This window comes from Mirounga angustirostris, unplaced genomic scaffold (genome assembly GCF_029215605.1).
Source record: "Mirounga angustirostris isolate CCGP_5_RB_7025 unplaced genomic scaffold, mMirAng1.0.hap1 SCAF_1, whole genome shotgun sequence".
NCBI lineage: Eukaryota > Metazoa > Chordata > Mammalia > Carnivora > Phocidae > Mirounga > Mirounga angustirostris.
Window position 1 is genome coordinate 30,571,122 of NW_026991709.1, and position 14,507 is coordinate 30,585,628.

Genomic DNA, 14,507 nt, shown 5'->3' on the forward strand with positions numbered 1-14,507 from the left:
ATTCCAGAATGTTTCTGTTCTTTTTGTAATTAATTAGAGCATATGCTGCATATTCCAAACCCAACTCTGAAGTTGGCTCCTCTAAAATGCCTTCCTTGTTGAATGCAATGTTGCTCTCCTTTGGACTTTAATGTATTTTCAATGTACCTCTCAATGTAGTTACTGCATGCTTTTATTTTCTTTCTTTCAGATTGTAAATTTTGAGTTATATATAAATCTCTTTAGCTCCCTGAAGTCAAGATCTCGGCTTAAAATATCTTGTACTCCTCAATGTGTTGCACAGCACCTTGCAACAATAAAATATGCGTACATACTTATCAAATTAAAAAGAAGTGATGGGAGCCTGGCTGGCTCTGTTGTTGGAGCATGTGACTCTTGATCACAGGATTGTGAGTTCAAGCTCCACGTTGGGTGTAGAGATTACCTAAAAATTAAAAAAAAAAAGTGACTGATTTGGAAAACTCTTCTGTTAAACAAAAGATATAGTTATAACTAGAACTGATTGGAAAGTGAAGAATCTCTAATTTATCTGGTATCATTTGAACAAAGCAAAATTAAATGTTATGTTAAAATCACCTTTTAAAAATGAACTGGGTAAAACTTACTGGGCAAATGTGAACTTTTCAGTTGGGAGGAATCAATGACATTTTATTGTCCTGTTAATGCTTTATAACATAACATAAATACCTAAATATATTTGATTTTGGATTATACTATTATATTTAAATCCCAATTGCAAGATCCTTTTTATTTACCAGTATTTCTAATTCCCAGTAGCAATAATAATTCTCACTTATGAGGTCCTTCCATTATGTCTCAGTGTGTTTACAAAGACCACTTTTTTTAATTCTTCATAACAATCCAAAGACATAAGCTTTATTATCTCCATTTTACAGATGAAGAAACTCAGAGATTGTATAAGACCATCCAGTTAGTAAATTAGCAGAACTGAGATTCAAACCCAGGCCGCTGACTAAATCCATTATTTTAACCACAATGCCGTATTGCCTCCTTGCCAAATAGTGGTCGTTTCAGAAGCATAAATCAAATGCCAGTTCCAGGTCCTACGAAAGCAACTGGGCAAATGGTGGAGAGGAAGTAGGATATTCAGAATAGTTATAAATTTGACTGCCCATTGACAGCATCAAGAATTGTTTATAATTTTACCATTTATAGACAGTTTTGGGGAAGAGTGGAGTAAAGCAGTTGATATTTGGTGCATGAAAATGACCAAAGTTTAAGATTATAATAATTTGTTAATTTTAATCATCTGGTATCACAAATAGCCTTAAGACAAAATAATGAAGCTTTGATAGACTCTTTGATAACTCTTACTTATCAAGTTTTGGTACCCTCTCAGGTAGAGAAGCTAAAACAATCACATGCAACAAGGTAGTTATTTCTGGGTAGGGAGTTGGCACCTCTCCAGCAGGAAGTGGCTCTGTTTATTCTTTGTCCTAATTTGGGAATGAAAATGTACTGAGTCCCTGTCCTCACAATAACAGTGGAACCCAGAAATAAAAATATAGCCAGAGACTCAGAAAATAATTTGATTTATTCCCTTCTTGCTGAACATGGCCAAGGTTGGCCTGTGGCTAGCCAAGGTTGACTCCAGGTTATGTCAGAGGAAGAGAGGGATTTTTTAAAAACCTCCATGCTTAAGATGACATCTTTTTTTTTTTTTAAGATTTTATTTATTTGTTTGACAGAGAGAGACAGCAAGAGAGGGATCACAAACAAAGGGAGTGGGAGAGGGAGAAACAGGCTTCCCATGGAGCAGGGAGTCCGATGCAGAGCCCGATGCGGAGCTCGATCCCAAGACCCTGAGATCATGACCTGAGCCAAAGGCAGACACTTAATGACTGAGCCACCCAGGTGCCCCATTAAGATGACATCTTTCCAGTTTCATATAAGATATGAAGTTTTGATTAAAGTATACATGAATGTTTAAATATTTAAACACTTTTCAGTAATACCCACAATAAATTTTTATCATGAGAACTCAGTATTACTTACACCTGAAAAGATATTCATTACTCGTTCTTTGGTATCAGTTTGTTTTCATAGAGTGTATGGCAATGGGTGGAGTGGGGGTGGGTTGTGGACCTAGCATCAGGGATATGGGAAATTGTGTTTTTCATAGGTAAATAAAAATTGTTAAGCACATTGTCTTCCAGTTGTTGTCAGTGGTGTTATATGAGTTTTCTGAAATAATTTAAATGTGGTCTTTAGCACATTTGCATTCATAACAAGTGCTTGGATATGCTCCTTGCTTCCTCTTGTCCTTCTCAGCTGTCAAAACATGGTGATGCTTTTGAAGATTTATGGTAGATGGGTAATGAGATTACTGAATGTTAACTGCAGCATTCAGAATTCATTTGGTGGCAAAAGAAAAGAAGGTTACTGGGTCTTTGGGATAGAAGAGAGAGATGATAGAGCTTTTTTTAATCAGCCAATTTGAAAATAAATATGCCATATTCTGGATTAGGAAACATTTCAAGCTTTGTGTCATATAGTAATCAAATAGAACATTTCTAGGAGAATATAGGATGTCATATTACATCCATTTCAGCAAAATTCATGACAGCTTAGAATAATGACCATATTTTGTGGTGTGGACGTATGCAAATCTTAAAATATTGGATGGGGAAGATTGAAGAGTCCACAGGCTTGTGGGACATGATTTTTAAAAAATGTTCTCATTGTTGCATTAAAAATTTAAATAAGTCTCATGCTGTTAGTCTTTGGTCTATGTTCCTGTTATGTAAAAAAAGGAAAATAAACAGTGTGCTTTCAAAAGAGGTCATTTTTAAGTTTATGGATTATGGTGGGGCTCACAGGTATCCTCTAAATCAACCCTCTAACAGTTATGGTTATGAAATGTGTTGTCAAAATAGGCGACATGATGAAAATTGTGAAATCAGCAAAATTAAGTTGAAAGTCCATAGATGCATTATAATACATGTTCTTCTTATTCAGAGATTTCATTGAGTTTCAGGTAGAGGGGGAAAAAAGATAAAGCAACAGTAGTTTCGAAGTAACTGGCATTCTTGACAAGGAAGGTTGACCTTGACCTTCTTCTCCTTCCAACCCTCATTTCATCAGCAGGGGTGAGATTACTTTGAGACCCTGCCAATAGGTAATAAATAACACATAAATTCCAGGACACCCTTGCACTGTAGGGTGCCCTAATGTGTAATAATCCTTAGACTATTGAGTTTATAACTCATGACATCTGGCAGTTACTTGGCATTGTAATTCATGTTGATCATGCACATCAGAATACACCATGGGAGAGAAATATTGGAGCAATAACCCGTTGATACTAGGACAGGGTAGAATGACAGGAAGATGCTGTCGAGATTGAGTACCTCTGTGAACTACGCAGTGTTAGAATGCTGTAAAAGCTAATGCCTTCAGATAAGGACTAACAAGGCAGGAGGAGGGCATTAATCTATTGGGATCCAGAATAAAGCAGCACATTAATAATTACTTGATAGCTCTCTTTATTCCTTTATTCAAATTGACAGATGTAGCTATAAAGCAGTGATGAATCCTGAAGTTAGAATTTAAATATATACTTATGTTTATTTTAAATTTAAATGTACACTTAAATATATTGTGTTTAATTTTTTTTGCATATCTATATATATGATATTCAGTCCTCTCAAACTTCTATTTTCTTTGGTCTAATAGTGAGGGTTAAATGAAAAGGATGAGAAAGAGGGATGTGGAAGAAAAATGGGAAGTAAGGGCAAAAAAAGCATTGTGCAAAGCAGTTGTAACAAGCCTTCCTGATACCTAGGAGCGTAAGTGCTTTGGCTAAAGACTTGAGGCTCATGGGACATGAACCAGATTGAAAAGCTAGAAGCAGACAGATGGCTATTTGTAATCATCCTGTAAATACAAATCCTGTAAAGATGTCATGATTATTTGTTTGTTTGTTTATACTCAAACCCAGATCTAGAGAAAGTAGGAGGCAGTATTATAAGGTTGAAAAATCTGGTATTTCCTCTTGTTACCATCTTTTCTCTTTTTTAAGTTTTATTTATTTAAGTAATCTCTACACCCAACGTGGGGCTTGAACTTGCTACCCTGAGATCACAAGTCACTCATTCCTCCAACTGAGTCAGGAAGGCTCTTGTTACCATCTTGAGAAACGTTACTTAATTTTTTTTTTTTTTTTAATGCTAGCCTGTGTAGTTCTGTATTTTGAATTCAATGTGCCATTTTTTCCATTGCCCAGAGTTGTAGGCACCTCTGTAACCAAGACTAGAATTAGCCCTAAATGGGTCAGGTGCTAGAAAGAAGTTATTTGGGTAATAGAGCAGAATATTTTGAGGGTATTGAGAGGAGGTTTTTCTTCTGAATAGTGGAAGGCTTTGCCTTGAACATGTTTAGGCTAATACCTACTGTTCTAGACACCATCCTCCTCCTCGCATACTATATTTAGGCGCATCTCTAAGACACTCTCATTCCTTTGAGCTCTCTGTGATGCTGGAGACATTAATCCCACATGAACAATTTTGTGGATGAAGGCACTTTAAGGAAGAAAAAAGAGGAGCTGATTAAACATTAATTAGCTCCAACCCACAACTTCCTCCTAAGCTAACGGATAGAGTATGCAGATCCCTGTCAAATATCAGATGCTAGGCTTTGCCAAAAATAGGACTTCCAAGTGTTGAAGGTATGCCAACTGCCGGCTCCTTAACTCAAACCAAAGGAAATGAATACCAGAGACAGGTCTCGGAATCTGCCGTGGTCAGATGTCACCAGTTTGCGGTGCCACATGCGATCCAAGAGTTTATGAATGATCTCAACACTCAGTCCCCAAGGAGAACATATGAATTACAGAGGTTATGGATACAAATTACAGAGAGCAAGACGTTTCCATGCAATTTCTAAGAATCCTTCAGCAAGTTTTAAACATTAATGGAAAACATTAAGAAAGACTTGGCACTCTGAGCAGGCCTTCAAATTACATTGCTGGTGAGGACAGAACAGGACTACAAAAAAAAAAAAAAAGGATTCAAGAATAAAGGCTTAGCTAAGAAATCTGGAGTGGGTGCTTCCTCTTGTGAATTGTGTGTTGGTGTGTTTTATTCCCTGCAGAATACCAGGCTTCCCGAAATGCTATGACTTGAAAATGAACAAGTCACAGGGCATCCTTGTTTATTCAGCATGCTCCAATTCATATCATTGGTTTATCTGGATCATTTGCTGAGTGAATTTGCTTGCACCGGGAGTCGTAGTAGAGATGGGGGGCGAGAGCAGCTCATTTTGGAATTGTTAGGATGCTTCAGAGGTGCCAAAGTGTCAGCATGCACAGCGGTAGCAGGATGTCTCCCCACTGAGTTCTTTCTTTCTCGTTCCCCTTCTGTGCAGAAGAAACCACTTACAACTTGTCCCCTAAATATCAGATTTTATCATCTATTTGGCTGGTGGCAAGTCTGTCCATTCCGCCCCTATTTTGTTTGAATGTACCAAATATAATAAGATAGTTTGTTGTGAATGATGATTCCTCTTTTGATTTATTTGGTCTTTCCATCATTGAAACTTCAGAAAAATACAGAATTATTACAGATTGTCAGTGGGGAGCTTTTAGTTGAAAGGGGAAACTCAATTTAAACTGTTCTAAGTATGAAAAAAAAAACTTATTTAGATCATATAACTAGAAAGTCCAGATTTAGCACAGTCTTCAAGATTTATTCATCCAGATAGGTCATCAAGAGCCCAGATTTTTTTCAAGTGCATGGTCTCAGTTTCATCCTAAGGCTGGAGCTCCCCCTGGGGTAACAGCGTGGCGGTCAACAGCAGTCATGCAGTACAGCAGGAAGAGACAGTGTTCTCTCCTCAGAAGTAGCATAGAAGACCTGAGCTTCAGGCTGGTTGGCCTTACACCTGCTCTTTCCCCATGGTGTTAGATGGTGGTGATGCTGGTGGCAGTAGGGAGAGGGAAACAATACATACCAGCTGTAGGAATGGCCATTGCATCGTTTCTAGTCCATTAGAATGCCGACAGTGTAATTTGATCTAACAGTTTTACTGGTTGGCATAAATCTGCTGTGTAATTGACTGATTGAGTTCTGACCCTCTTGAACTGCCTGGATTTTATTTTAGAAATGTATGAGCTTGTAGTTAGGCATGCTATCCCTTAAATCCAACCAACTTAAATGGTACTTCATAATTGACATTTTAAAATCAAATTAAAACGTGGCTTCAAAACAAAACAAAACAAAATGCTGTGGTTTATTTGATATGAGAAAAAGACTGCAACACACCTCTTGAAGAGGAGTTCATCACTTCCGTCAACCAATCAAGGACATTCAATGAGGTCTTCTCATGTCCTTCAAGATGGGAGCCCATTGGAGGGTCACCCAGTCCAGTGGGAGCGTAGAAGGAAAAACTTCTCAGACGACTAAGTCTGAAGCTGACACTGAAGGAATGGGATGCATCTGAAGGAAGACATAGGAAAAAGTAAGGAAACAAAGGGGAATCTGGGGGAGATTTCTAAGCAGAAAGACCACCAAATGCTAGTGTACATTGATAATTAGATGTTCCTCTATATGTTTTCGACTGAGAGGTCTTGAGCCACACGTCTCTGACAGCTCGTGGGCACCTACAGAGAGAAACCCTGCCAGCAAAGAAGCCTTGTTATCAGTGTCGCTCTGAGTTGCTATCAGCTTCAACTGCTGCTAACAGTGTTTTTAATTATAATTTCCTTTTAGCTTACCTTTCTCATGATCGATTTAGTTTGTCGTGGATGGTATTCTTTATCCAATAGTGTGTATGACTACTTTTATCAGTAGTATTTTTAGTCTCTATATTTCTAATAACTACTCTGAAGCATGTGTACCTTGTAATTCAGAAATACATCTTTGGTCTCTTAATTATGTAGCCTCATCTCACTATTCCTGCTAATCTAACTTAATAAACTAACGTGGAAATGTCTGAGTAATGATTTGCCTTGTCTTTGTTGGCAAAATATAAAATAAAAATGTAAAAAATATAAAATATAAAATATTTTATAAAATACATAAAGATGTAAAACATGAAATATCTGTTTTTAAAATTCTTGAGGACTGTTGATTTGGGACAGAAGGGAGAGGAGTTGGAGGTGAAAGAAGATGGTATTATGAGGAGACAGGAATCAGAGATGTAAGGTCTAAAGGCACAACTAGATCTAAAACTCTTATAGGGCATTATATTAGTTTACTATTGCTGTGTAACAAACTACAAGACTCCGTGACTTAAAATAACAAACATTTATTCTCTGTCTGTGGATCAGGAACCCAGATAAGAGTTAAGTTAGTCACCTGCCATAGGATCTCTCATAAGGCTGCAGTCAAGGTGTTGGTCAGGGCTGTGGTATCATGTGAAGGCTCAGTTGGGAAAGTTTCTGCTCTCAAGCCTATGTGGTTGTTGGCAGGATTTGGGTCCACAAGGAAATGCTATATCAAAAGGGTATACCTGTTATATATATATATATATTTTTTTTTCTGAAAGCATAACTTACCACTGCCCTCTAAGCTTTTATCATTGTAACCAGATTCTTTTCTCGGTTAATCAGGTTGATTTCTTTTCACTCTACTTAAAGACCTGTTTGGAGCTTTAGTTACACATTACACATATTGCTGCGTACCCTTGCTTTGGCTTACTCGTCAAGCCACATCAAAAATGTTGCTCTCAATTCTTTCTACAATAGGGGCTCAGGAGAAAAAAAAATACAGACTTAATTTGGACTTGCCTTGCTTTTCTACATTTACAAGACCATTTTACTTCCCTTCATCCAAAATGCATGAATTCTTTACTATAGGGAATACTTTGTTTTCTTTATCACCTGCAATAAAGTATAGGGCAAAATCCAAGACAGAAATGAAAAATTAGCACAAAAATGGGAAACAATAGATATTATTTCATTTTATTTTGCTTATATTAAGGAATGGATCTACAAACCTCAGAAACATGTAAGCAAATATCAGAACATACCTATCCTTTTTTACAGTTTGAAAAGAGTAAAAATGGCTTTACTTTTTGCTAAGAGTAAGTTTTCGGTCTTCTGTGCTAGGACCTGATGAAAAGGATGTATTCCCCTTGACTGTTTTCTTTGAGAGAAAGAAGAAACCCATTTTATTACCTCAAAGACTTAGGGTAAAAGAAATGGTATCACTAAGCAAAAAAATGAATTAACTAAATGCTATACAAACCCCAAAGAGCATTTTCCCTGTTGAAGAGGGTACAGTACCAATTATACTATTATCTCACCCTACTCTCTGGGTGAATAGTCTGAAAGCCTAAAATTACAGTTGATGTTAGATTTCTTGGTTTCATTTGCAAATTGGAGTCATTTTCTTTTTTGTGAATGCCATAAACACATGTTATATTGTTTAAGAGGAGCAGTCCTTAGTTTGTTATGATATTTTTCTCCTTTTTGTCCTCCGTGTCAAAGGACCTTTAATTTTTTTTTTTTCCTTAATTTGGCTTGTTGCAAATTGATGAAACACTGTTTCTGAATGATTTGCAATGGCCTTAAGTACCTTTTTGGCATGTCATTTGTTAAGAGACCAGTTCTAGAGAAGGTCCTTCAACTGGCCAGATGTGTCATTTTGGAACAGATTGAGGGCCTGCCAAAACACCATTTGTTGCCAGTTCCGGATATTGTTGGGGTGCTCACCACTCTGTTACCATATTTTTGCATGTCTTAACATTGCATAAATAGGCAGCTGTTCTGTATTTAGAATATAAATGAGTCACCAGCTTGCTTTCCCAGGAGGATTTACCTGCAAAAGGGAACCACAGTGTTAACCCCTTCCCATCCCCCTGCCTGCATGTCACATTTAAATGCACACTTCTCTGAGCCCATTCAGAAGCAAATCCTTATGCATATAAATCAAACCTCTCTTGCCAGTGAGACAAGAGAACCAAAAATGTGCAGTTCACCGTGCTAAAATGGAACACATTTCCTTAGCAGCAAAAGCAGTAAATTAATCAGCTTATAAACTGAGAGTGAGCAATTTGTGCTGAGTTCTTTCTTACTGTTCCTTCAATAGGAGACGAGGTTCTCTAATCTCAGAAAGGCCGTGACTTCATTAAGATGGAAACCCCTGTTAAAGGATGTGTTGCAAGAGACAAGAGAAGAAAAGCCCTAGAAGTCACTCAGTTGTCTCTCTGGAGCTATTTTCAGACCAGGGAATTTTTATTTATTTGGAGAATGACAATTAACCTAGAGACTTCGCCCAACAAAGGAGCAGAGTGCTGAAGTAGGTCTCACTATAGGACATCAAAGGCAGTTGGTGTGACCCAATCCACATTTGTAGCAGATGATTCACATAACAGGCTAGCAGAAGCTACCTAATTTTGATTTCAAACAGCTTAACCAATTTATGTATAAACATACATATAAGACACTGTATGTGCATGTGTGTGTGTTTTCCCTTCGATACACTTAGGAAATAAAGTTGTCAGTGTTGGAATACAAAGGAATAAGAAAGTCAAGGCAGTTAGAAAAGGCAGAGGCAGTTGAGGTATATGGTATAAGCCTGGTCTCAACTACTTTTTTTGACTGTTTCCCCTAAAATAGTTTATTTGCTAAAGAAACCCAGCATTCTGCAATCTGATAGGGCCAAGTCATTTCTCCAGGCTTTTCATCTTGCCAGCCAAAGAAAAGCACACACAGATAGATAGGTGACATTTGGAGAGCCAGGCATGCCAGATTTTCGGAGGTTACAATGGAGGTCCAACCTGCTGTTCTCCTAATGAAAGGAGGGGAAATTCAGACTGGCCAAACTGCTATAAGGAATATCTCTGCTCTGAATGTCACGCTGCCCAGATGTCGCTTGGCAGGTGGAGATGCACGGAGAATGAAAATGTAGCCCTGTGTATGTGGGTGTTAGTGCATTGCAGGGTGAACAATGAGTCCATCTTCTGAAGTGTAATGAAAACAGTGTGGATCTTGTCTATATTCATGTCATGAGAAAGGGCGTTCTCAAAGAGTCCTCACCCCATTTCCCCTCCCAGACTGATATGCATACGTGCTCACAGACCATGTGCACATGACTTGTTTTGGGGTTTTAAGTATGACTTGATGATTTATTTAGTGTTTTTATATACATATTATGCATATACACATTATGCTTTTTCTTTATAGAAAATGGGATCATACTGCATAAACAATTTTGTACCTTGAGTATTAAATCTCAAAACTATATCATGAGTATTTCTTATTTTCCTTAGGCTTTTGTTATATTTTAAAGCAGATTTTATAGCAAAGATACATGATCCTACAGTCAGCCATTTCCCTGTTGAACATTTAGGTTGGCCCTAGAATGTTTTAAGACGGGCACGGCTATGTTTCTCAGTAAATATTTAATTTTTATTAGAACAAAGTAAGTAAGACGTGAAGTTACGTTTTGCCAGAGAAAGCTAAAGTTACTGTCATTGAGTTTTCTTTCACTACAATTGTTTTCCTTTAGTGTTACGAGATGACTTCCGGCAAAATCCCACAGATGTTGTAGTGGCTGCTGGAGAGCCTGCGATCTTGGAGTGCCAGCCTCCCAGGGGACACCCAGAACCCACCATCTACTGGAAGAAAGACAAAGTTCGAATTGATGACAAGGAAGAAAGAATAAGTGTGAGTTAAATTAAAATTAATGCTTACAGAGATTGACTATCAAGTCTTCAAATGGATATATTTTATTGCTAATGAAATTGTAGACATGTACTGAATGCTAATGACCATTTACACTGCATTTGAAAGGACTGAGAAAAAAAAACTGAGAACTAAAACTTTAGGATGAGGCTTCAAAGACACAAAAATTATAGAAATCAAGTGTAGATGATATATTAATATTTGTACCAATCTGAATATGAAAAGATATGAATATGTAGATATATATGAATATGTAAAGGTATATATATCTTTGCAGTACAAAGGTGACAAAGTTCTTTTTAACATCTCAAATGCATCTTTTGATTATGTAGTTTCACCTGAGTGATAAAGGGTAAATGATGGCTGTAAGCCATATTAACGAGAACATTTCTTTTAGCACTTATTTTCAAAATTATAAGAGAAAATAATGTGAGGTAATGAGTACTTCAAGCACCTTTTCCAGTTTTCAAATTTAATATTTATAACTAAAGTTTTTTACATGAATTCATTTAAAAGTTTAAGAGGTATAAAGTAAAATCAAAGTAAACGTGACTTTTTTGATTCTGCAGTTTAGCTCTTGTAGAAAAATAGTCTGCTTTCAAGGATATTGATGATTAGGTTCATCACTTGATTAATATCAAAATGAGACACCCAGAACATTGTAAAGAGGTAGAGAAGGGGAATGGCATATAATTATTTTATATTTTTAGAGGATCCACTCAAGGTTTGTTTGTGATGCTTATGGGAACCAGTTCACTGAAATAGTAGATAATGCTTCAAACTTCTGATGCTATTCTTAGTATAATTTTTATATTCAGTACAATTATTGAGAATAAATATATTTTACTTAAAATAATGTCTCATTTAACTGAACAAACGTGCCATTTCTATAAAAAGTCTATATAGTCTAGGGTCTATTATCTTTAAAAATATTTTATAATGAAGGTTTTTGTAATGTATGCATCGTGGTTACATCATAACCGGATAGGCCACATAAGAGCTCACAATATATATTCATGTGATTCTGGCTTGAACTCTCGACACCATGAGGAGCTACATTACCAGGGAGAATTTGGTTCTCAGTGGTCTGTGCTTGGATACCAAACATGAAAATATGCTCCTGGTGATAGAGTAAAATCACTGTTGAAGGCTTTCTAGTTCATGTTTGCATCATTTAATTTTCGCTTTATAACAAACCACCACAAAATACAATGACTTATAATAACCATTTTATTTAGACTATGATTCTGTGGGTAAGATGACAATTCTTTATTCTGGGCCAGCTTGGCTCATCTTTGCTAGGTTTTCTCATGCTTCTGTGGCCTGTTTAAAAGATGTGCTGGCAGCTGGATGATCTAGGGTAACCTTACATGTCTGGCCATTGACTTATACTCAGCTGGGCATCCTGGTTCTTCTCTTGGCCTCTAATTTTCCAGCAGACCAGCTCAGACTGGTTCCCATGGTGGTCTCAAGATTCCAGCAAGGAAAGACAAGTCTCAATTTGAGAACACTTTTCGTCTGCTGAAACATTGCTTTAGTTTCATTGGTCAAATCAAGTTATATTGCCAAACTCAGTTTCAGGGGGAGGAGAAATGGCCTCCATGGCCATTTTTATAACCTACAGTTTATTATACTCCACAGCACATAATTAAGAACAGGTTGGCAGTCTTTTCTTCCCATGTAAAAACAAAATTGAAAGTCCCTTTCTGGGACATGACAAGTTTCAGAGCCTGAAATATATCCATTGAGAACATACCTACATGGGTTTTCTTTGTCTATGAGATAAAAATTAACAGAGGAAACCAGCACGTTCTTCTCTTCTATCTCTTTAAGAACATTCAGTCATTGTGATGTTAAGATTGTTGAATTACATAAATATAAAGAAAAAAAATTGGAAAAGAAGCCATGAGTTGGTGATACACATACTAAAAATCTAATTCTGCTTCAATATCCTCTTTAACAAATAGACATTTTAACATATTATTTGGTTTATTTGGTCAATAAATGCTTCTCACTTAAGAAACAATTAGGAAGCACCTAGTAGAAGCCAATGATTTACACCAACTCATACTCTCATCACTTAAAAAAAAAATATTTTTATCCAACCTGCCCTCCTCTTCAAAAATTATCTCATACATAGAATCAAGGTGAGACAGATAATTAAAGCTAAAAATTGAAATTTAAGCTCCATGAAGGCAGAGGTTTATTATTATTTGGTTTACTCCTGAATCTCAAACATCTAGAACACTGCCCAGCCCATAGAGGTACTCAGTAAATGCTTGTTGAATCCCTCTGTGTCAGTTCAGTTTCATTATAGTACCAAAAACGGTTATCTAGTGCTTCTTTCTGATAACAAATATCAATAGCAATTCATTCAACCTACTTCAGAGTGAAGACAACCACTAGGATTTGGTGTAAGCAGTCACAAATGTCAAAATAGGACCAGACAAGAAAGAGAAAGAATGCCCAAAAGCATTTTCTAGAAAGGGAATATGAAGGCTTATCCTGAGGGAGAAGTTAAGAGAAGAAAAAACACATGCAGATGCCAAAATAGGGGGAAAGTTTTGGTCTTAGACACTGAGCTATTTCCTTTAGGAAAAAAAATGTTCTGCCTAAATATTCAAAATTATTTATTAGTCACCTTCTCTTTGCTGTTTATTTTACTTTGCATTTTCTTTCTCTCTTTTCTTTTCCTTTTTTTTTTCTTTTTTCCCTTCCTCTTTTTTCTTTTTCTTGTCTTTTCTTTCTTCTTCTTCTTCTTCTTTTTTTTTAATTTTAACAGATCCGTGGTGGAAAACTGATGATCTCCAATACCAGGAAAAGTGATGCAGGGATGTATACCTGTGTTGGCACCAATATGGTGGGAGAAAGAGACAGTGATCCAGCAGAGCTGACTGTCTTTGGTAAAACTCTCTTTTAAATTATAAATTGCTATTTATATATACTTTTCCTTTGATGTTAAATGTATTTGTTGATACTAAACACCAGGTCGTATAGGGGCAGGTTCTGATCACTTCTGGTGAGTAGTGAAGGACTAGATTTGCCTTGTTTTCTGGTTCTGTCTTTCAGATGAAATCTTCCATCTAAGGAAAATAGAACTTTTTAAACAATAATTCATTTACTTTATTTGTATATATTTATAGGATTTGCCTTTCATCAGAATGTAAAAACTTGATCTTTCTCAAATTCTGTTTGCGATATTATATTTAAGATTTATTCACTGTGATATATTTATCAAGTATTTTTTATGTGCAAGACAGAGGATAAGTTTTTTGGTTTTCTTGTTTTATATTAGTGAAGTGCAAAGACATTTCACTTGTTTTCTACTTTAAAAAATTTCATATTGAAATATTTACAGTATAGCTTGTGATTTAAAGAACTAGCTAGCTGCATACACACATACACACACACGCAAATACATACACGTATTCAAAATTAAAAACAACAACAACAACAACAAATAAACTGTCTTGCTGATGTAGGCAGGCTGGGTCCAAGAACCCAGGGGAAGATCCCACAGGACCAACCAAGAGGGTCCTTGGCTTCACACAGGATAGAAATCAAACGTGAGCCAGAGAAAGTGAAAATAGAGTTTATTGAATAGTGTGAGTGACAGACAGAATAGCAGACAAAGTGTCTGAGAGACTCAGAAAGGAGAGAAGAATGAGTTTTGTTGTTGCTTATGGTTAGGGGTTTATATTAGAAAAGGGTATAGAGTATCTGTTCCTCCAGGAATCCAGGGTACGGTCAATCACATGCAAGTGTTGGGTGAACAATAGGTGTTATTCCATAAATGACCGAAGATAGGGGTATTGATGCCATTATCAGCCGAAGTTTGTTGGAAGCTAATACCCTGGAA

General features: G+C 36.6%; 1 protein-coding gene across 3 annotated transcripts in view; it reads left to right on the forward strand.

Annotated features, from left to right (window-relative positions):
• Window positions 1-14,507, forward strand: part of ROBO2 (roundabout guidance receptor 2) — a 589,127-nt gene that overhangs the window by 401,288 nt on the left and 173,332 nt on the right. For all 3 annotated transcript variants that reach the window (XM_064580151.1, XM_045902670.3, XM_045902671.3), the window contains exons 3-4: window positions 10,473-10,630; window positions 13,431-13,551. In XM_064580151.1, the coding sequence (XP_064436221.1) occupies window positions 10,473-10,630; window positions 13,431-13,551 (279 nt within the window). The remainder of the gene's footprint in view (window positions 1-10,472; window positions 10,631-13,430; window positions 13,552-14,507) is intronic.